Consider the following 23,155-nt stretch of genomic DNA (forward strand, 5'->3'; position numbering starts at 1 on the left):
CCTATAATGTTAATATACAGAAACTAGAGGATATTATGACCCAACTTCCCTTAAAGCCATACAGAGGGGTAGTCTTATGGTTCAGCCTTGTAACATTATGTTCACATCTAGTTATAGGTGGTGGCTTGCTTCAAGTGAAGTCTTCAAACAACCCTTTACTACTACACTTGAGAAAACTCAAGTAGTCCATTACAGTACTTCAGGGACAGCTTTAAGGACAGTTAAGTGATGTCCACACCAGCATCTAGAATAGACAACTAAATTAGTTCACTCAAGAGAAAATTCGAGAAACCATACCAGCTGTCCAGTCACCAGGTAATGTCAGAGAGCATCCAGCTGTGCATTCAGTTTGTCCATAGCCTTCATAGAACTATTCAATTGAAACAAAGATAACTTGTTTAGGGGACCTTGATACCTGTCACTTTATAGTTTCAGTTTTAAAGTAGAATGGAGGCATTTAATTTGTTCTTTAGCTCAGTGCAATTCAACTTTGAGTTGTGGAACTTGTAATCTAAGTATGCTACAAGAAATCTGCCAAGTTAAAATATTACTTCAAACCATCTACTACAATAGTGTTTTAAAACTCTAGTTTGAAGTGTCGCAAGTGGGGAAGTACCTATACATGTCATTCAACTAGAGCACAGCATACTGTACTTTGCACTTGTGTGGAGCTCTTTGGAAGATGTAGGTGCATTACAGCATTGGTAAATTAAGTCTTATACCACCAAGAGGCAGCTATTTAAGTAACAACTTTACAGATAGAAGAAAAGCATTGACGACCAGTGTTACAAAGCCTACTCAAGATGGTTAAGTCCCAGCCAAACTATTTTCAAAAATGGACTAACCATGGAGGAAATGGAGGCTACTTACCTGTAACTGGAGATTCTTTGAGATGTGTGGTCCCTATCTGTATTCCACCTGAGGGACGGGTATGTCTGAGACTGGAAATTTGTAACAAATAGTGTCCACTGATTCATGCATGTGCCACTGCTCTCCTTGTGCTCTGAACAGAGAGCATAAGGGGCAGTGCGGAACCAACACCTCTCCAGTTCCTTCTCTTACTGAGGGAAAAAAAGAAGAAATCGGGAAGGAGAGTGGGCAGTGGAATATAGATAGGGACTGCACATCTTACAGAACCTCCAGTTATAGGTAAGTAGCCTCCATTTCTTCAAGTGCTGGTTCCTGTGTATATGCCACAAGTGGGTGAATCGGTAGACAGTATTCAAACAGGAAGAGGGTGCAAGGATTCAGTTGGTATGGGTGTCTAACACTGTTGATATCAGAGCTGCATCTGCCAAAGAAGGCTGAACTAGGATGTAATTCTTTGTAAATGTGCGGATAGTGCTCCAAGTAGCTCCCTTACAAATGTCTGGTATTGTAATATCTCAAAGATGCTGTTGAGGTTACTTGTGCTCTTGAAAAGTGGGCCCTCACCCCATCTTGGGGAGAAATACCTGCCAACTGAAGACACTGAATAATGTCTCTAGACAGCCACTTAGAGTCTCTCTGGATTGATAATGTAGCCATGCTGCTATAGCAACAAGTAGTCTGTTCTCCCAATTAGTTTTGTTCTTTGCAAATAAAGTCAAAGGCCAGTCTCATGTTGAGGGAGTGCAGGTTTTTTGGTTTTTTTTTGGTTTGTGCTGGAAGCAAGAGGTTTGTGGAAAGAATACTGTTAAGTGAATATGCTGGTTCATGTGAAAATTGGTTAGGTTAGGATGGAGTTTCAGGTTGGAGATGGAGACTTTCACTCTATAGTGTATACTGGGTCAGCCAAGGGGGCTCCCAATCTGCTTACCCATCTGGCCAAGGTGATAGCAACCTTCATGGAAAGGTGAGACATGGAACATGTAGCCCTCAGTTCAAAGGATGGTATGGTAAGAGCTCAGAGTATCAGGTTAAGATCCTACTGTTTGTGGACTTCATCACTCATGGGAAGTTGCTAATTAGGTCTTTCAGGAATCAAAGTTGTGGCAGGGTGAGTAGAGAGAGCAGCCCTCCACTGGAGAATGGAAGGTGCTTATTTCTGCCAGGTGAACCTTCAACAAGCTAACAGAAAGCCCCAACATTGAGGGGCAGGAGGAAAGGAAAACATTCATACAGGCCAACAAACTGAAATTGTCTGGGATCCCCCTGGTGTTGTTGTGGCAAGTTTTCCCAGAGAACCTGGGTAGCAAAGGGATGGGGAGGAAAGGCATACTGAGATGGTCCATCCAGGATAACAAAGGCATCTCCCCTGGTGTCTCGGCCTCCTGCTGCTCTGGAGCAGTAGAAATTGCATGTTTGTTTGGAGGCGAACAGATCCCAAGATGGTGTACCCAGGGCTGGCTCCAGGCACCAGTGAACGAAGCAGGTGCTCGGGGCGGCCAATGGGAAGGGGAGGCACATCCAGGTCTTCAGTGGCAATTCAGCAGTGGGTCCCCCAGTTCCTCTGAGGGAAGGATCTGCCGCCGAATTATGAGGCAGTGCACTTGAGCCGCCGCCGAAGTGCTGCCGATCGTGGCTCCCCCAACCCCCCTTGCCTCTTGGGGTGGCAAAGAAGCCTGAGCTGGTCCTGGGTGTACCCCCCACTGGGTGAAGATTTTGGTCATGACAATTATAAAAAAGTTTCCCATTTGTGGTCTGCAGAGGACTGCCTGCTGAGATTGTCCCCTAGAGTATTCTGCATACCTGGTAGGTATGTTGCTGAGTGTGATGTGGTTCTTGATTCACCAGTTCCATAAATTCCTTCCTCTATCTATACAGAAATCTCACTGTCCTGTTTTAAAGACATCAACATCAGACAGGATTGTCTGGGTGTGATGTTACCACATAAAAGGGGGAAAATGAATGCACTGCAGGCTTCTGTCACCTCTAGCAGACAGATCTGCATTCTGGCCTCCCATGGAATGCATGTGCCTTGTGTACTGTGACTGTCCATATGGATTCCTCACTGCAACCATGATTATGGCTGCACCATGTGTGGGTGGGAGAGATGGGACTCCCACCTGCACCTATTCCCATTTTGTCTGTTATATGACAGATAGTAGTCTTGTAAAAGGTGAGACTACCATGAAATAAATGTTATCCTTATCCAGTGAATAAAGCAGACCAAAGCCAGGCCCGCAGGCAGAGGTGGAAGCTGGCAAGTGGTGTTACATATATAAATATGGCCAAGCAGGGAAAGAGACCCTGATTGTGGTGTGAAGTCTGAGGGGGACTTGATTTATCAGGCTGTCTTCAGCCTGAAGTCTGTCTATGAGGAGGTAAGCCTTTCCCGAGGATGAGTCCAGGGTCATTCCTATAAAATCTATATTCCTTGCGAAAGTCAAAGTGGACTTGCTTTTGTTTACATAAACTTCCAATGATATCAGAAGGTAGAGGAAGAATGGACCTCTTGGCTTGATCTGCCTGTTAGGAGCCAGTCATTCAGATATGGGAAGATAGAGTAGATGTTGCATCTCATCTGGACTGCTACTACAGAGCAAACTTTCATGATGACCATGGGTTCTGTTGCTAGCCCAAATGAGAGTATTCTGAACTTGCAGTGCTCTTGTTCTACCATGAATCTGAGAAATGTTCTGGGAGAGTGGTGAACATCCACATGAAAGCAAGCCTTTTTCATGTCAAGGGCTGCAAACCAATGTGTTCTCCAGGGAGGGAATTACCAAAATTTTGATTTGTGACTAAAGGTATTTCGTTGACATGGAGACCAATTCTTGACTGATCCTCAGTTTCTTAGGATCTATAGGAAGTACAAGCCCTTCATTGGTATCAGGGTAGCACTTCCTCTATGGCCCCCCCATCTCTGGGCCATTCACATTCCTACAAAGGATGTCTCCCATGCGAATGGTCCCCAAGAAGGGAGTCGTAAGAGTCTGGGAGGAGAGAGAACCCAACTGTGTAGCCCAACTGGATGGATTTCTAGTACCTACTTGTCTGTTACTGCCTCTGCATTGTTTGTGAAGTAAGGCATCTAACAAAGGTTTGGGGGCAATGTGACATGGTGTCAATATGGTACATAGTCCTCAGGCATCCCATCAAAAGAAACCATTGGATGACAGGTGAGGCTGGGCAGTGGTTGTAGAGCTGGAGGAAACTGCGAACTGGGTCTTTGAAACCTTGGTTGATTGTGTGGCAATTTATAAGGACTTTAGTGATAAAATGCCTGGGGGATAGGATGGGGCAGGAAGGAGGGAAGATGTCTGGGTCTGTAGGTTTGCTTGTGGTGTTGTCTTCAAGGCTGGGGCCCAGAGCGTGGTGGGTTGTCCTGGATGCAGAAAGAGTGGGAAGGGAAGGGGAGGGAAAGAGGACTTGTCAGTCTAACTAAAGAGATCAGATTACCAGAGGGGCCTTGCACTTCTATTCTGGACCTCCTTGGGGAACCCCAAAGAGTTAAACCACGATTCATGCCTCATAACTAAAGCTGTAGTGATGGTTCTAGATACAAAGTCAGCTGTGTCTACTACTGCTTGAAGTTCTCTCAAACACCAACCAATGCGAGCTTGGAACTGAACCCTGTCTTCCTGGGGAAGTTTGTCTCTGAATTCCAGAAAAACCATACTTTGCTAACAGTATTGGCTAGTTAGCAACTCCAATTGGAGACTAGCTGATGAATACTCTCCTCCCCAAGAGGTCAAGGCATTTAGTGCCTTTGTCAGGTGCAGCAGACTTGGTGCTGCATCATGGACCTCTCTGTAGCTGCCTGCACCACTTACCAGTTGAAGACTGAGTGGGTAAATAAGAATTCTACCCCTTTAGCTGGCATGGAAAACACTTTTCAGGCCTTTCCAAGATAGGGGTACAGGAGGCAGGGATATGGGTCTTTGAGCCATGGATTCCAAAATGGCCTCTGACTGGAAGGGACTCTACTGGGGCCAGAGGGTTGCAGAATGTCCAGTAGACCATGTTGTGTGTCCTAGACCTCCTCAAAAAGTATCTTGAGTTTGACTACCACCCTTTAACAGTTTGACACTGAGTGTAGTCCTCAGGCAGGGGAGGGAATGATGAAGCAACTGCCTCATCAGGTGAGGAGAGTGACATCCATCAGGACTGGTGGATCCAGTTTGGCTTCTTCCTCTGTGAGTTCCGACAGCCAATTGATATTGGCTGGGAGAGGAGTATCTGAGATTCTTGCAGATCCAGGTCATTTCTTACATGAATCCCAAGGAGCCTAGTAAGGCCAATACGAAGGATCAACCAGCCACCTGCACCCCCAAGGCATAGGGTACCTATGACTACCCAGGGGATGCCTTAACGAGGAGAAGGAGGATGCTCCAAGGCCTCCAATGGATTCTGCCTGGGCTTGATTCCCCCTAGTGGAAGGCTTGGCTAGAGAATTGGCATTTGTCCAGTGAAGAGGTAGGCTCCTGTTCCACAACTGGAAGCATGCTCTGATTTGCAAGCACAGAAGGGTAAGAGCCTCTTCTCCTCAAAGTGATTTCTGGTGTTTAAGTGTCAAAGGAGGACCAGGCCAGATAAAGAGGGGGAATGAGGATAGGACAGAGTGAAAATATCTTCTGGTAAGGTAAAGTTTTTAGTCCTTACTGGACCAATGGACACTACTTGCCTCAAATCTCTGGTTTGAGGTGCAGTGGGGCTCAATGTGTACCAGGTGTGAAATAAGCACTTGAACAAATTGGATTTGGCAAAGTTTGGATCCAGAGGGAGTTTTTCCTGAAGAAAAATGCTTACTTCAACAGACACTATTTCATAGGAGTAAAATAGGTGTTTGATTTCCCCCACCCATAAAAAGTCTAGATGGCATACAGTAGTAATGGTACAGCTTTACTAATTTTAAGAGGCCCTGGATGGTGCTGTCATGAGCACATCTTTTTTCTGTGCATTAAATCTTCATTCTTAGAAGAAGAGGAGTCAGGATTCCACCAAGTCAGAGCTATAGGAATCCTGCATCCTCCCTTGTGTCCCCCTCCCCCATCTATCTGCTGCTGACAAGCTACAGTTCTGTAGCAGAAAGACGAAACACTGAACCCAACTGTTCACGTAGACTGGTTAAGAATGTTTTTGCTGACAGCCAGTTGCCAGCCAGCTAGTCCCCTCAGCTTATGTGGAACTATACTCCTGCCACATTAGCAAGTGTAGTTGTACACTACGTGGCATTCCTTCATAGATTCCAAGGCCAGAAGGGACCATTGTGGTCATCTAGTCTGACCTCCTGTATACCACAGAAAAGACGGTTACTCACCGTAGTAACTGTTGTTCTTCGAGATTTGTTGCTCCTATCCATTCCAGTTAGGTGTGCTCGCCGCGCGTGCAGGGCATCTCGGAACTTCTTTACCCTAGCAACACCGGCGGGCCGGCTGGCGCCCCCTGGAGTGGCACCGCTATGGCGCGTGTTATATACCCCAGCCGGCCCGTCCGCTCCTCAGTTCCTTCTTGCCGGCTACTCCGACAGTTGGGAAGGAGGGCGGGTCTGGAATGGATAGGAGCAACACATCTCGAAGAACAACAGTTACTACGGTGAGTAACCGTCTTTTCTTCTTCGAGTGATTGCTCCTATGCATTCCAGTTAGGTGAATCCCAAGCCTTACCTAGGCGGTGGGGTCGGAGTGAGATGTGGCGGAGTGCAGTACTGCGGAGCCGAAGGCTGCGTCGTCTCGAGACTGTTGCACCAACGCGTAGTGAGAAGCGAAGGTGTGGACCGAAGACCAGGTGGTCGCTCGACAGATGTCCTGGATCGGAACATTGGCCAGAAAGGCGGTAGACGAGGCGTGCGCCCTTGTCGAGTGTGCAGTGAGGCGGCGTGGCGGCTCGCGAGCAAGCTCATAGCAGGTCCGGATACATGCAGTGACCCAGGAGGAAATCCACTGGGAGGATATCGGCAACCGCTACGAACAGCTGGGGCGAACGCCGGAAGGGCTTAATCCGCTCGATGTAGAAAGCGAGCGCCCTGCGGACATAGAGGGTATGCAGCTGTTGCTCCCGAGGCGAGGCATGTGGCTTCGGGAAGAACACCGGGAGGAAGATCTCCTGGTTGAGATGGAAAGCTGACACTACCTTCAGGAGGAAGGCCGGATGAGGGCGAAGCTGCACCTTGTCCCCATGGAAGACTGTGTATGGCGGGCTAACCATCAGAGCGCGGAGCTCAGAAACTCGTCTCGCTGATGTAATGGCGACGAGGAAGGCCGTCTTCCAGGAGAGGTAGAGCAGGGAGCACGTGGCTAAGGGCTCGAACGGAGGACCCATCAGCTTGGCCAGCAGGACAAGGGTCGGGGCAGGACGCCGCACCGGCGGGTACAAGCGGTCCAGGCCCTTGAGGAAGCGGGAAACCATCTGGTTCGAGAAGATGGACCGACCTTCCACGGATGGACGAAAGGCGGACACTGCCGCCAGGTGGATTCTCAAGGAGGAGACCGCAAGACCTTGCTCCTTAAGGTACCAGAGGTAGTCCAGGATGGTAGGGACCGGGACTACGAACGGATTGAGATCTCGTTGATCATACCAGAGTGCGAATCTCTTCCATTTCGCTAGGTAAGTGGAGCGAGTGGAAGGCTTTCTGCTCTCAAGCAGGACTTGAACTGCTGCAGAACAGCCCCTCTCTGCGTGGGTCAACCACTCAGGTACCAAGCTGTAAGATGGAGGGACTGCAGGTTCGGATGGCGGAGTCTGCCGAAGTCCTGGGTGATGAGGTCCGGCCACAATGGAAGGGGGATGGGTTCCCGAACGGAGAGCTCAAGCAGCAGGGTGTACCAGTGCTGCCTCGGCCAGGCCGGCGCTACGAGTATGATATAGGCTCTGTCCCTCCGAAGCTTCAGGAGCACTCGGTGCATGAGCGGGAACGGAGGGAAGGCATAGAGGAGGCGATCCGTCCAGGGGTAAAGGAAGGCGTCCGACAGGGAGCCTGGCGAGCGACCCTGGTATGAGCAAAACAGGTGGCACTTCCTGTTCCCCCTGGAGGCAAATAGGTCTATTTGGGGAAACCCCCACCTCCGGAAGATTGCGTGGACGACATCTGGACAGAGGGACCACTCGTGGGAGAGGAATGACCTACTGAGATGGTCGGCCAGCGTGTTCTGCACTCCCAGAAGAAAGGACGCTTCCAGGTGAATGGAGTGGGTCACGCAGAAGTCCCACAGGAGCATCGCCTCCTTGCAGAGGAGGGAGGATCGGGCCCCGCCCTGCTTGTTCACGTAGAACATTGCTGTTGTATTGTCCGTGAACACTGTTCCAGAGCGGCCTTGCAGGTGGGTGCAGAAGGTGCGACAGGCCAGACAGATCGCTCGCAGCTCGCGGACATTGATGTGCAGGGCGAGCTCCTGGGGCGACCACAGGCCTTGGGTATGAAGATCGCCCAGGTGAGCTCCCCAACCGAGCGCTGAGGCATCCATGGTCAGAGTGGCGGACGGGCGAGGAGGGTGGAACGGGACTCCGGCACATACGACCTCCGGGTCGAGCCACCAGCTGAGGGACTCGAGGGTCGTCCTGGTGACCGTGACCACCATGTTGATGGGGTCTCGATGCGGCCGGTACACTGACGCGAGCCAAGACTGGAACGGGCGGAGGTGGAGCTGCGCGTACGCGGTGACATACGTGCATGAAGCCATGTGGCCCAGGAGGCGGAGGCAGGAGCGCACCATCGTGGTCGGGAAGGTGACGAGGTCCCGGATGATGGAGACCATCTTCTGGTGTCGAGCGCGAGGGAGACAGGCCCTGGCCACCGTGGAGTCTAGGACTGCTCCGATGAACTCCACTCGCTGTGTCGGAATCAAAGTGGACTTCTCTGCGTTGATGAGAAGACCGAGCCGCTGAAAGAGAGACAGGATTTCTGTCATCTGGTCCATCACAAGTTGTCGGGACTGACCTCGAACCAGCCAGTCGTCGAGATACGGGTAGACGTGTATCTGACGACGTCGGAGGGCTGCGGCAACTACCGCCATGCATTTGGTAAATACCCTCGGGGCGGTGGAGAGTCCGAACGGCAACACAGCGAACTAGTAGTGGGTGTTGTTGACCACAAACCGGAGGTAACGACGATGGGGAGGATAGATTGCGACATGGAAGTAGGCGTCCTTCATGTCAAGGGCAGCAAACCAATCTCCCGGATCCAGAGAGGGAATGATGGTCCCCAAGGTGACCATGCGAAACTTGGGCTTGAGCAGGTACTTGTTCAGCTCGAAGGTCCAGGATAGGACGTAGCCCCCCTTTCGCTTTGGGGATGAGAAAATAATGGGAATAGAATCCCCTGCCCCGCCTGTCTTGATGTACTGCTTCTATGGCACCCACGCACAGAGTCTGAACCTCTTGTAAGAGGACTTGCTCGTGAGAGGGGTCCCTGAAGAGGGACAGGGAGGGTGGGTGGGAAGGTGGGGGCGAAACAAATTGCAGGCGGTATCCCGACTGGACCGTTTGAAGCACCCAGCTGTCTGTTAATTGGGACCACGCCAAAAAGAAATGGGAAAGGCGGTTGAAAAATAACGGGGAAGGATCCGGTAGGGAGAGAGTGATGGGCCGTCCTCGAGCGTCCCATCAAAAGGCCTGTTTGGCCCCCTGAGGGGCCTTGGAAGCGGCCTGGCCCTGGTTACGGCGGTTGCCAGAAGGACGACGGCGATTTTGGGCCGGTCGCCGGCTATTGTATGGCCGATATCGTTGCTGATAGACGGGCCGGGAGGGCTGCTGCCGGAAGGACCTGCGCTGCGTCGCTGGCGTGTGCATGCCGAGAGTACGGATTGCAATACGGCCATCCTTCAGGGTCTGGATCCGAGAATCCGTCTTCTCAGAAAAAAGACCCTGTGTGTCAAAGGGCAGGTCCTGCAGCGTGTATTGGACCTCCGGCGGCAGGGTGGAGGACTGCAGCCAGGCGATGCGCCGCATCGTCACGCCGGAGGCTAAGGTCCGAGCTCCGGAGTCCGCAGCGTCGAGGGCGGCCATGATGGAGGACCTAGATGATCTCCTTCCCTCGTCCAACATCACCGTGAACTCTTGGCGGGAGGCTGTTGGCAGGAGCTCCGTAAGTTTCACCAGGGACGCCATGATGTCGAAGACGTACCTGGCGAGGAGGACCATCTGATTGGCGATACGCATCTGCAGACCGCCAGCGGAATAGACCTTACGGCCTAGCAGGTCCATACGCTGCGCGTCCTTCGATTTGGGCGCGGGGCAGGTTGGCCGTGCCTCTCCCTATCGTTGACCGATTGGACAACCAGCGAGTCCGGGGTCGGGTGAGTATATAGATACTCATAGCCCGTGGGAGGGACAGAGTATTTGCGCTCAACCCCACGGGCCGTAGGAGGGACGGACGCAGGCGTCTGCCAGAGTGTGGTGGCATTCTTTTGAATTGTCCGCACGAATGGCAGTGCGACATGCACTGGAACCTCTGCCCCAACAACATTCGTGATGGGGTCCTCGTCCTCCTGGACCTCCGCTATCGGTAGAGCCATAGCCATCGCCCCGCGGCGAAGTAGGTCCTGGTGCGCCTTCAAGTCTATGGGCGGAGGCTCCTTGGTCGACGCTCCGGCCACCGCTTAGTCAGGCGAGGACGAGGAGGACAAGCCCTGGATGACCGCCTCCGAAGATGGGTCCGCTGCCTGCTCGTCGGGAGGGTCGGGCTGCGCGTGCCCCTGGGGCTCAGGCGGTATGGAACCCGCGCCTGGTGGCGAAGGGGCCGGTCGGCTGAGTGTCACCTCCGGTACCCTGCGCTCGGACGCCAGGGGTCTCGGGGGGAAGGGCACCCCCTGAGCCTCATACTGGGCCCAGGGAACCCAGAAGCCCCACAGCTGTGCTCCTTGAGGATGGCCCTGTGGGGTGGGCGGCAGGTGTCCGTAGCCCTCCGTCCCAGAAGCGACCGACGCGGAGCGTGATGACCATGGAGGTGCCGAGGCGCTGACTGAGTGCGCAGCCGAATGAGGCAGTCCGTCCCCGGATGGCAGCGAAGAGCGATGCTGGTCCGCTCGGTACCGGGATGGCGACTGGGAGTGATGTCCGTCACGGTGCCGGGAGCTCGACCGGTGCCGGGAGCTCGACCTGGATTGAGACCTGCGGTGCCGGGAGCGGCCGCGCGAGTCACGGTGCCGGGACGGAGACCTCCGCCGGTGCCAACGTGATGGCGACCTGGACCTCGTGCGACGCCGGGAGTACGACCGGTACCGCGATGACGAGCGGTACCGGGACTGCGACCGACGTCTCGACAGCGATCGGTACCGCGATGGCGAGCGGTGCCGAGATCGCGAGCGACGGGACGGAGATCTGCCATAGGACTGGGAACGTGACTGGGACCAGGTGTGCGGTCCATGTCGCCTGTCCAGAGACGGTGGCCGGGTCATTCTGGCCGGCTTTCCCGCCGACACGACAGCCCGCACCGGCGGTGCCGGGGGCTCGGTGCCTCTATGAGCTGAATCAGCTCATGCGCCGAAGAGAATGTCTCCGGCGTCGACAGCAGCCGGGGCTCAACCACGGTCGGTACCAGGGAGCGTGGCGGCGCCGGACTCGACGGGCCTTGCGGCACTGGAGTCAAAGGTCCGGTGCACGACTTGTGCACGGTCACCGCGGGGCCGCAGGTGGCGCAACCGTTTTCACCAAGTCCTCAGCGCGGGCCTGAGCAAGCGCCTTCGCCAGCTTATGTCTCTTTGAAGGCGAAAGCGAGCGGTGCCGGGACTTCGTAGCCGCTTTCTGAGGCTGTGGTGCCGCGGAGCCTGAGCGGCTCGGTGCCGCCAGTGCGCTCTGCACCGAGGAAGCTCGCGGTGCCGGCGCGGACGGTGCTGGGGGCTGGAGTGACGCTTCCATCAGGAGCTGCTTTAAGCGGATATCCCGCTCTTTTCGAGTTCGCAGTTTGAAGGTGGAACAGAGCGAACACTTATCTGTTCTATGTCCTTCGTCCAGGCAACGGAGGCAGGCGTCGTGCGGGTCTCCGACAGGTATAGGCCTCTGGCATGCTGCGCAGGGCTTAAAGCCCGGTGCCTTGGGCATGAGCCCGCACCAGGGGAGGCAAAGGGGGAAAACCCCCCCTTTTACCTTATCTTTAAACACTAACTGTCTAACTAACAAACTGTAAAAACTAATCACTAAACTAACTATGTACAAACAAGAAGCGAGAGCTAGGGTTGTGGAGGACAAAGAGCACTCCACAGTTCCAACTGGCCGTCACGGGCGGTAAGAAGGAACAGAGGAGCGGACGGGCCGGCTGGGGTATATAACACGCGCCATAGCGGTGCCACTCCGGGGGCGCCAGCCAGCCCGCCGGTGTTGCTAGGGTAAAAAAGTTCCGAGATGCCGTGCACGCACGGCGCGCACACCTAACTGGAATGCATAGGAGCAATCACTCGAAGAAGAACTTCCAACTCTCCTAGAGCATACCTTTTAGAAAAATATCCAGTCTTGATGTAAAAAGTGCTCAGTGAGAATCCTCCACACCCTTGGTAAACTGTTCCAATTGCTAGTTACTCACTTAAAAAAAAAGTCTTATTTTCAGCCTGAATTTATCTAGCTTCAACTTCTAGCCACTGGATTGTGTTATCCCTTTTCTGTTAGACTGAAGAGCCCATTAATTATTTCCAGTGCCAAATAGGAGGTTTTACACCTCTAGTCCTACTCACAATTCTCATCTCCAAGGGCATGGGGGTTTGTGTGTTTTAAACTGCCAGCCTTCTAAGTGCTCCCAGAGTTAAATGGAGATATTTCAGCCTCACATTGACACTAGTTACCCAGATCCAACTGAAGTGTTTGAGATTTAGAGTATACACCAGTTACAAGGAAACCACGCCAGAATTTTAGATCCAAGAACTGTCATTTAGGAGAGTGACTTGGAAACTGGTCACATTTGATATGGAGTGGGGAAAGGAAAAAACCATGGAATTTCATGCCACCATTGGCATGTCTTCATAGTACAAAGACATCTTAAGGGTGCTGCTAAGGATACTAAGACACTAGAAAGCAGTTGGATGATCAGAGCGCTCTAGCGATAAATGCGAGTTGTGAATTCTGAGATGTGTAGTTTGTGTGTCTCTGCCTCTGCCTTAGTGAACAGTTCTAAAAATAGTCATTAGGCATTACTCAATATATAGTCACTCTACCCAGAATGCTCCATTGCTAGAATGTATTGCATTAGAGCTAATTCACCAAAATAGCAAAATCCTTAATAGAGCTCTTGTTGCAAGCTCCTACCTAATGCGTATATTTCCAGCCAGTGTTTAGTACTGTATACAGTGTTCAGACATGTATGCATGCAATCTGGTCTCTGAAACCTGAACTCACCTGACAACCAAGAGCTGCTCTTAGGAAGGTCAGTACACTCGCAGACACAGGAGCTGCTCCAGTGATCATTAGTCTTACTTTTCCTCCCAGACTTGCCTTAAAAATAAAAAAGAGAGAAGGTATTCTGGACACTAACAGCAGTTTAATGAGAGAGAGATTTTCAGAAGTCCTCCTCCCACCCCAATAAGAGTCCCAAGAGAAACCACAGTGCTGGGCACTCGTCTAGTTTTAAAAGGTATCCTGTTCTAGAAAGATGAGCTAACTTTTTCTTGACTTGCTTTATCCTCAAACTAAACTCAGTTATTTGCAGCCATTTTCTGCAATCCACTATCCACAAAGACCACACTATGCTGTTACTGCATCTCTGGCACACAGACAACTGCATCTACAGAGCCCTAAGCCATGGCCCCTCTGTGGGATTTGGCTTTGCAGCAGTCCTATTGTAAGGAGGATGGGTGTGAAACTGCTCTGATTAACCATGCTAGACATCAGAGTTACAGTATGGAGAGGGGCAGTCAGTGGCACAGGTCATCATCTAAGATTAAAATGAAGCACCAATACCAGAAGTACAAGCAAACAGCTTACTTTGAATTTCACATGTACACATAGGCTCTTGACTGGCCAAGACATCCTTTACCCAGACTGAAAGGAGTCCCATTCATATTGAGTGATTGTAGTCTGACGCCTACAGCTCAGTTATAAGAATGTGCTTTGGATATAGTGATTTCAAGGTCACTAGATGCATTAAGTATCTTAGGATGTTAGGCACTCAGCTAGGATGCTGGTAGGACATTTCACAGTTTCATGCACTTCAGAGAGCCTAATGAATCTATTATTAGAGAAAGGATAGTCAAGTGGGATTTCTGAAGCTTTGAGGCCTTTGTACAGCACATAGCTATCAACATGTATTGTAGAGAAAAAGATTACTCAGATATTCTATGCTATTTGTTTGCCTGTCTGAAGCAAGAGATTTGTTTCAGGATAATCTATTTCATAGTGTTTCTTTGAACTAATAAAGGAGTAATCCTCCAAAGATTTATAACATGAGAATTTGTGTGAGCGGAGAGAGTTTCAAGCATACCTGTATTTTGTGGAAGATCAGTTTATCCCACAGACTGTTCTTTCTAATTATGCCACTTCTAAGTTCTGCTTCTTTCCTCTTGGAAGCAAAGTCCAGGATCCACCTTTTCAGTGAAGTATTGGCTTGTCCAAAGATCTAATATGAATGAAGTTAAATCTTGTATTAGAAAGTTCATAGGATAGTGTTCCTTCATTTTTATGGCAAAGCACAAAAAGAATTAAAAAAAGTAGTAAATTTTTCTCAGAAGCCTTTACAGAGAAGTATTTTATCCCAGATGCGAGGCCTAAGATAGAGAGGCTAAGAGCTTGTCTGCATGACTATTTAATTCATAGTAAGATCGGGTGTAAATCTACCATGCACTAGCCTGATTTGAATGAAGAATTCACATGGACTCTGTTGACATGCACCAGCAGTTTGTTAGTGTTGACCTACCCTGCTTTGAAACAAGGGTAGATCAGAGTACACTGAGGAACTTCTGGTGCATGTCAGCAGCATCCACATGACTATTTAGCACACATCAGGCTAGCATGGAAGAGTTTTATGCCTCAGCTTGGCATGACCTAAGTGTTTATGGACCTAAGCCACTTGCTCAAGGCCACACAGGAGATACAGCTCTACTAGTGACTAAAACCCATGTCTGACTCAGTCCCGTCTCCACCAGAACATGCTGCCTTTCTAGGGATATCTAACACAGCCAACCATTAACTTAACTCTCTAAGGACTGAAACTATAGTTAACGGTATTGTATATGCAGGCATATGTTTTAGAAGTTAATGACCCATCCAAGGTTTTGGTGGCTAGCAAATCTTACCCCATTATTGGCACAGCTTTCTGAAAGTGGTTTTCAGTTTAATTTGATCAGGTTTAGATTAATGCTACTAGACTTACTTTGTCAAACATCCGGTTCAGCAGTCTTGGTACAACAGGAAATACAGTTGGCTGCAGTGTTTTTAAGTCATCCATAAGTAGTCTGATGTCCCCCTGGAAGAATCCTATCCGAGCTCCATGGCAGAGAATCACACACTGTTAAGATAATAAAACTGCTTTTAGTACATGAGCTATAGTTAAAGAGATACATTTAGAGTGGGTTAAACTGATGATCCAGTATTTTCTCTAGTCTTGGCAGCTGCTACCCCACCCATGCCAACTCCATCTTAAGTCTTCCCAGTTGTTCTAGTGGGGCTGAACCGGTGGTAGTGGGAGAGAGCCTCTGGAAAAAAAAATGTTTCATTTAAGGGTAGGACAGGAATGATGAAGCACCAAGGGAGACAAGGCAGCTTGTTGGGGAATTTTCATCACTGGAGATTTTTAAGAGCTGGTTAGACAAACACCTGTCAGGGATGATCTAAATATTTAGTCCTGCCACAAGTGCAGGGGACTGGACTAGATGACCTCTCGAGGTCCCTTCCAGTCTTATATTCTCCTCACCAGTAACTGAAAGCCCTCTTGTTTTCCCTCATTAAGTCCTCTGCACCCTACCCCAAATGCAGAGTCCCACTGCCCCTCCGCTGCCAAATCCTTCCTACAGTGGACCAGCTTCTCCAAGAAGGATATACTGGTTCTCCTACTGGATAGCTAACAGCCAAGTTGCTGCAAACTCAGCAGCAAGAGTCTGCTGCTAACTGTCAGGGTCCTTCCAGTTAGAATGGTACCCTGTGATTTAAGGAAGGAGAGGACAGGGAGAAGCAGGCTGCCAGGGCAGGGCCGCCCAGAGGATTCTGGGGGCCCGGGGTCTTCAGCGGCGGGGGGCCCTTCCCTTCCGGGACCCACCGCCAAAGTGCCCCGAAGACCCGCGGCGGGGGCCCCCCTCCGCCGAATTACTGCCGAAGCGGGACCCGCTGCCGAAGTGCAGCCCGGTCTTCGGCGGTAATTCTGCGGTGGGGGGGGCCCCCGCCGCGGGTCTTCGGGGCACTTTGGCGGTGGGTCCCGGAAGGGAAGGGCCCCCCGCCGCTGAATTACCGCCGAAGACCGGGCTGCGCTTCGGCAGCGGGTCCGTCTTCAGCGGTAATTCGCCAGTGGGGGGGTCCTTCCGCCCTGGAGCGGAAGGACCCCCCGCCAGCAAAGACCAGGAGCGAAGAAGCTCCTGCGCCCGGCCCCGCAAGAGTTTTCCGGGGCCCCCGGAGCGAGTGAGGGACCCTGCTCCAGGGGCCCCAAAAAACTCTCATGGGGGCCCTTGTGGGGCTCGGGGCCTGGGGCAAATTGCCCCTCTTGCCCCCCCCTCTAGGCGTCCCTGTGCCAGGGGAAGAAGGAAACTCTTGAAATTAAGACTGTAGCTCTCCTGATGACTGCTGCACATTTTACCTAGCTTAAGTCTTAGAACAAACTGGCAAACTTATGTTCTCTGTCTTTTCGCAAGCCATCTGCTTATGTTTTACTTCACAGTGGCTTCTTTTAGAGGCCACCCAGTCTTTTACTCATTCCCTACCAGGGGCAGCTCCAGGCCCCAGCACGCCAAGCATGTGCTGGGGCAGCATGCCGCGGGGGGCACTCTGCCGGTTGCGTGGCAGGCGGCTCCGGTGGACCTCCCACAGGCGTGCCTGCGGAGGGTCTGCTGGTCCCGCAGCTCCGGTGGAGCATCTGCAGGCACATCTGCGGGAAGTCCACTGGAGCCGCGGGACCGGCGACCAGCAGAGCGCCCCTTGCGGCGTGCCGCCATGCTTGGGGCGGCAAAATGGCTAGAGCCGCCCCTGTTCCCTACACACCATCCTGAAGTGAGCAAATGTTACAACTATTACAACTGCATACCACAATGATTATAGTATATTAGCATAGTTAATTTGTCTTGTCATTTGCTTACTGTTCAACTTCTTTCAGGTGATATACCTGCAATGGATGGCAAGATGACATTTTTTCCCATAACTTTTCCCACTTGCTGCCTCCAGCCAAGTGAGCAAAGGATTTTAAAGTCTGTTGGGTCAAGAGCAGCTGTTTTGCCTAGAATTATGCCTTCTCATGATTTCATCAATCATTCAGAGTGGTGGGCTATAACAAGGCTACTATTAGTCAAGTGGTAGCCCAAGGAGCTGCCACACATGTAATCAAGATTTGACTCCAACACTGGCAGGAACAAATGAAAGTCTGCATTCCCCTAGCACAAGAGTCAGTTGTGATGAATGGCTGCATAGGCAGTTTATGTAGATTTTATGACTGGAGGTGATAACAGTGACCTCATTCTGGAAAAGTTTTCCAGCTATTGAAGTAGTGGAGTCAAAGTAGTACACCGACAGCACCACAGTTAACCTTTCCCGTATCTGAAATTGGGAGGTAGACTAGGTTTCAATCTAGAGATGCTGTATGCATGGTCCAAGTGGAAACCCAATTGCCTCCCACCACTGAAATTTGGGTTACAGATCTGAATTACAAAATTTCTAAGCTCCAAATTAGGTTTCCTTAGACAAAAGGAAGAGCTAGAAACTCAAAGCCATTACTTTGAATATATTTAGAAGTAACTTAATGAGCAATCAATGTGTCTGTCAAGATTGCTTTAAAGCAGAGTGCTCTAGGTTTCTTACAAGTACCTAGACTACATAGCACTCAAGTACAGGTTTTTATCCCACGAAAGATCTGTTTACATCACAACTTCCTATCTGTCTGGTTAGCTACTTAAGTCTTCAGAATACTTATGATTTTGCAAGCCATTACAGATTGCTGAACTAGAAAGCCCGTGTATTACAGAGACAACCAGTTCAGATAGTTTGCTCTAGCAAGGTGGATGCTACACTTTAAGTGATGAGAATATAAAAAAAGTGTTGGTAGACTTGAGTTCTAAGAACTACTAGTCAATTTTACAGCAGCAATAGCCTCTTCATACTGAATCAGTTCCACCCACTCAATTCCACCTTTGAGAACTCTTCTCCTCACTCCACTCACATCATAGCAGCAGCACTCCCAGCCTTTTGCACTCTAAATATTAAGACTTTTAGAGTTAATATTGCAACTAAATAACCAAGGGAAAAGCCTTAATGTTTTTTAAAACTGTAACAGACACCTTAAAGCTGGAAAAATTCAGATGCAAGTGTAACCCAACTCCCAAGTTTTAAATAAGATTTGGATATTCCAAACTACTATTTGCCTTCATAACACCTGCCAGCCCCCATTTTAAGCAGCTTGGTACACCAAGTCACTGTTATGCAGACTATTGATATACTCTACTATAAACACCATACTTCTGTATGGCATGCATTACCTACTGATGATATAGGCCATCATTTATTTGGTCTGACTAGTCTCCACTTCAGCCCCAATTCACTAAGTAGGGTCAAGAGTTATCCATACAGGGTTTACAGTTTGGTTCAATGGTTCTCAGCACTTCCACTAATAAATTGTGCCAGTACCCCTGACATTAGTATTTGTGTAATAACTCAGTGAAGCCCATAATCTAGACTTTTTATAAATGCAGTTTTGTCAAATCCCTTATCCCCCAAGTTAGGGGTCCTAGGACTTTGCCAAATCACCAGAAAGCATGGCCCAGCAGCTCCAAATTTCGTTAGCATTTAAAAAAAATAAATGAAAAAACCCAACAATTCTAAGAATCTCACTTCCTGGAAGAATGGAGGCACTTGTCCATTATGAGGTCAAAAGCAAAAATCCGACTATCACTTCTTGGAAACGGGATTCTTGGAACTGGGTGTTTTTCCATTGAATTTAAGTTAAATTTGCATAATCTGAGAGCATAACTATTTGCAGACTATTATGGCTAGCTAAAGGTCATTGCCAATGAAGAGCATAGCATTTCAATGCAGTACCAGTTGTTAGAGAAAGTCGTGGCCAGTGTAAGTATTTTGAAAGAAGATCTAGTGCTCTATTATATAGTTCTTAATAAACTTATTCCTGAAACTACTTACTTTTCAGTAAAGCTAAAGCTCATGGTTAACTGGGAAGTGAAATGCCCAATACTCACATTATCCGGACAACAATTTGTTTCCTTTGAACACTTACCTGGACTAGTCTTTCAAACATGTGTGCAAGAGGCAAAAAGGAAATGTGTGTGTCACTGGGGTTCAAGACACATGCACTCTAAAAAAAAAAAAAAAGATTTCTGAATAGCAATGTAGTACATGCAGATTCCTACCTCCACAATTCTTTCAAACATATGGGCCAGGGGCAAGAATGAGATCAGAACATCTTCTGTACCAGGAATGATTGCTTTCTGTGAGGGAAATGCCAACCAGGTTAGAGAGATAAATGTAAATGTTCACAGTAGTTACAATTTGTAGCACAAAGGCTTATTGCAACATTTCTCAACTCTAGGGCACACCCCAGACACCAAATTTATTTTTTGTAAAAAGGTATGCTTGGCTTTTACATACTTTGACCAAAGAAAGTCCAAAACAGCACAGGGATGAGACTTTTGACATAAGTGTTAGATTTGAGGTTTTTTTGGATGTTAGTGTTGTGATGTGTACAGCAGCCATTCCTTATCCCACAAGGATAGAGGAAGTCACTTTTGGGACAATTAAGAGTAGTCAAGTGCTCAGAAGATGTACACGTTGAAAAGAACCAGATTAAATCTGGGTGCCTTGGGTAGGAAGACTGTTTATCCCACTCAGAAGTTTTTGCCCAACTTACTGTAAGTACATTAACAGACTAATAGCTAGCTAGAGCACAGTAAGCAGTGGTTCTCAACCTTTCCAGACTACTGTACCTGTCTTATGTACCCCAAGTTTCACCTCACTTAAACTACTTGCTTACAAAAATCATACATAAGTGTCACAGCACATTATTGAAAAGGTTTTTCATTTTTACCATACAATTATAAAATAAAGTACAATATATTTCAATTTCAGTGAGATACTTGAGCCTGTTTTTCCACATGCAAGCCTTGTCTGAAGCATGTAACTTCAGTTCACAAGGCCTACTATAGCATAGGACCCTGTGCAATTGCCATTCTTGCATCCCCTAATGCCAGCCTTGCACTTGGAGCCTCCTAAACCTGTCCTGCAACCCCACCCCACCCAGGGTCACAATCCCAAGGTTGAGAAACACTGATCTAGATGAATTGAGTACCCCCGGTAGACCTCCACATACCCCTGGGGTACACCTACCCCTGGGTTGAGAACAACTGAGTAAACAGTAGTGCACAAGCCACCACAGTTCAGCAGCGTATTGCCTACAACAGTTGTCTATTCTTGTCAACCCAAGATAAGGTTCCTACTTGCAGACTGGAGGTGAATACTTAATAGAACAATTTTACCATGATATACAAACAGACTTACTGTTATGTTTCTACAACCCCCCCACAATGTTTTGCACTTAAAAAAAGCATTAGCATGTTTGATCAAAGGCAAACAGCATCTTATTGATTAGAATCACTACTTTGCTATTTCAGGATAAAAACAAAGTCACCTGCAATTTAAGTTGCCTCACTAACTAGGTAACTGTCTATTCCAGGTTGACTAGTTACTTCCATCTAATGAATGTAGGGGTTTCAGTGTAGAGTTACTGATTACATTTAGTCTTAAACACCACCAACGGGGAACCCAACAAGTTTCATATATTTTATGAAGAGAACTGTGATCAATTGTTCTCTATGTCCACTGAAGGTACGCCAAGTAGTAATAAGTTTAATCTGCAGCAAGGGAGACTTAGTTTTTCCTAATATTTAATCTAGCTATAAGGATAGTGAAGTACTAGAATAGGTTACAAAGGGTGGTTGCAGAATCCTTGTCATTGGTGATTTAAGAAGAGTTTCATCAAGGTATACTGACTCAGCATGGGGAGAAGAGACCAGATGACCACTCAGGGTCCCTTCCAGCCCTACATTTCTCTAATTCAGGCCTGCACAACTCGTAAAGCAGCGAGGGCCACATTCCTCAAAAAAAAAAAAACCCACACACCACAGCTGAGGGCCAAAACCTCCTGGCCTCGCAGAAACACCCCGCCCCAGGGCCGCCCAGCCCTGTGGAAACAAACCCTCCTTCCCCAGCGCCACCCTACCAAAACAGCTGTGGGCCAAAAAGGAAGGTTGGGGGTATGGAGGTTTTGATTTTAAATCAACCAGGAGCTCCCAGCTGAAGAGGTGGCTGGGAGCCCTCAGGGGCAAATTAAAGGGCCCGGGGCTCCGGCAGCTGGGGGAACCTGGCAGGGCCGGCTCTAGGTTTTTCCTGCCCTTAGCAAAAAAAAATTGGCTGCCCCCCGTCCCAGCCCTGGGCTCCCCCCTGTACTCCCCTGCTGCCCCAGTCCTGGGCTCTCCCCCCACCCACAGCCCCTGCTGCCCCAGCACTGGGCTTCCCCCTTTCCTCCCCACCAGTGCCCTCCCCCCACCCTGCTGCTGCCCCAGCCCTGGTCTCCCCCCCACACATACCCCCTGCCGCCCCAGCCCTGGGTCACTGGTAACTCGCTCCCAGGGTGGGTCATTCAGCAGGAATTTTGAATGTGCACAAAACACAGACAGGATTGGTTCCCATATGGTTACAGAGCTGCAGTAAAGTGGAACAATTTTCAGCTTGTGTGATTGGAGGATCTCTGGATGCATATTATAAGACTGTCCTCCATAAATGAGGAAAAGTTGGTGCCTTTATTATTCTTTTGTTCCACTCTTTCTTTCTATGGGGAATTTGCCAATGCAATATCACTGTCTTCCTTTTAAACAAACAAAAAGGCAATGGCTGTTGAAAATAGCAGTTCTAGTCCTAATAAGCATTTCTTGCTCAATTTTATCCTACTTTTTCCTACAGCAAGTTACAGTGGATCAGTATATTTGATTTGGGAGAAATGAAGTAACAGCTGCCCAACCTGAGCTTGAGCACTCCTGAATTTTGAGGTGTTCAAATCTGGAAGGCAGGTGCTGGGGGCAGGGGCTGGGGGCTCTGCGGGGGAACATGGCAGCATTGTGTCTGGAGCTGCATGGAGCCAGACACGCTGGTCTGAGTAGCACAGTAAGGGGGCTGGGGGTTGGAGAAGGGGTAGGCAGTTCCGGGAGGCAGTCAAGGGACAGGGAGCAGGGGGGGTTGGATGGGGCGGAGGTTCAGGGGGGCAGTCAGGGAACAGGCAGCAGTAGGATAGGCATGGGAGTCTCAGGGGTTCATCAGGGGACAGGTGGGGGTGAGGTCCTGAGGGGAAGTTGGGGGGGATCTCAGGAGGGGGCAGTTGGGGACAAGGAGAAGGGAGGCTTAGATAGAGGCAGGGGTCTTGGGAGGGGGCAATCGGGACAAGGACCAGCTGTGTTACATAGGAGGTGGGGGTCCTGGGGGCAGTTAGGGCAGGGGTCTGTGGAGGGGGCAATCAGCAGCCAGCCCAGAGCCCTCTGACTCCTGGCCGCAGCTGGGATTCAAAGGGTTCTGGGCTGCCCGCAGAGCGCTGTGTGTGGGGATTCAGAATCCCCCCGCGGGCCGCACAGTAAGGCTCCACGGGCTGCATGTTGTGCGGGCCTGCTCTAATTCTAAGAGTCCTCTCAGACACCTCCCCACTTTTCTTCTGCATTATGAATAGCTTGAGCAGGTTTGCACCAAGGCTTGCTGTCTCCAATTGGCAAACTGCAGGACAGAGGAAAAAGTCATTCCTGGACAAGCCTTGGAGGCCAGCTACCAGCTTCTGCACATCTAAGTTACCATCCACATCAAGGTGAAATGAGACAGTTATGCATCTCCAAAACCTCAAGATGGGATTTTCATGAGTGCTCAGTGTTGAAACTAAAACACCAACTTCCATGGGATCAGTTTGAATTAAGAGCACTTCTGAAATTAGACTGTCTGAGGGTGAGTTCCCTCCCCACAAAAGTCCCAAACCCTGGTTCATTATTTTGCCAAGTTAATATTTCTAAGTTCCAAGGTTGTGTTTATTGGATTACATCTATATTTGCATGGTTCTAAAACTGCTTTTCTAATCAGCAAATTTAGGCTTTAGTCAGTCTGCACTCTAAACCAAAGATCTGCACCCAACAGCAAGTAT

The 23,155-nt window shown here is 49.5% G+C and overlaps 2 protein-coding genes across 5 annotated transcripts in view; one reads left to right on the plus strand and one right to left on the minus strand.

Moving 5' to 3' along the window:
* Positions 1 to 23,155, plus strand: part of HELT (helt bHLH transcription factor) — a 172,679-nt gene that overhangs the window by 14,157 nt on the left and 135,367 nt on the right. The window lies entirely within an intron of this gene.
* ACSL1 (acyl-CoA synthetase long chain family member 1) overlaps positions 1 to 23,155 on the minus strand; it is a 66,781-nt gene that overhangs the window by 7,368 nt on the left and 36,258 nt on the right. For 2 of the 3 annotated variants that reach the window (XM_039540510.1, XM_039540511.1), the window contains 5 exons: positions 19,338 to 19,415; positions 15,155 to 15,289; positions 14,267 to 14,401; positions 13,186 to 13,281; positions 298 to 370 (listed from right to left, as the gene is read on the minus strand). In XM_039540510.1, coding sequence (XP_039396444.1) covers positions 298 to 370; positions 13,186 to 13,281; positions 14,267 to 14,401; positions 15,155 to 15,289; positions 19,338 to 19,415 — 517 coding nt within the window. Of the gene's footprint in view, positions 1 to 297; positions 371 to 13,185; positions 13,282 to 14,266; positions 14,402 to 15,154; positions 15,290 to 19,204; positions 19,283 to 19,337; positions 19,416 to 23,155 lie in introns of all 3 variants that reach the window. The other variant, XM_039540512.1, reaches the window with a different exon arrangement.

The sequence above is a fragment of the Mauremys reevesii genome, linkage group 5 (assembly GCF_016161935.1).
Source record: "Mauremys reevesii isolate NIE-2019 linkage group 5, ASM1616193v1, whole genome shotgun sequence".
In the NCBI taxonomy this organism is placed as follows: domain Eukaryota; kingdom Metazoa; phylum Chordata; order Testudines; family Geoemydidae; genus Mauremys; species Mauremys reevesii.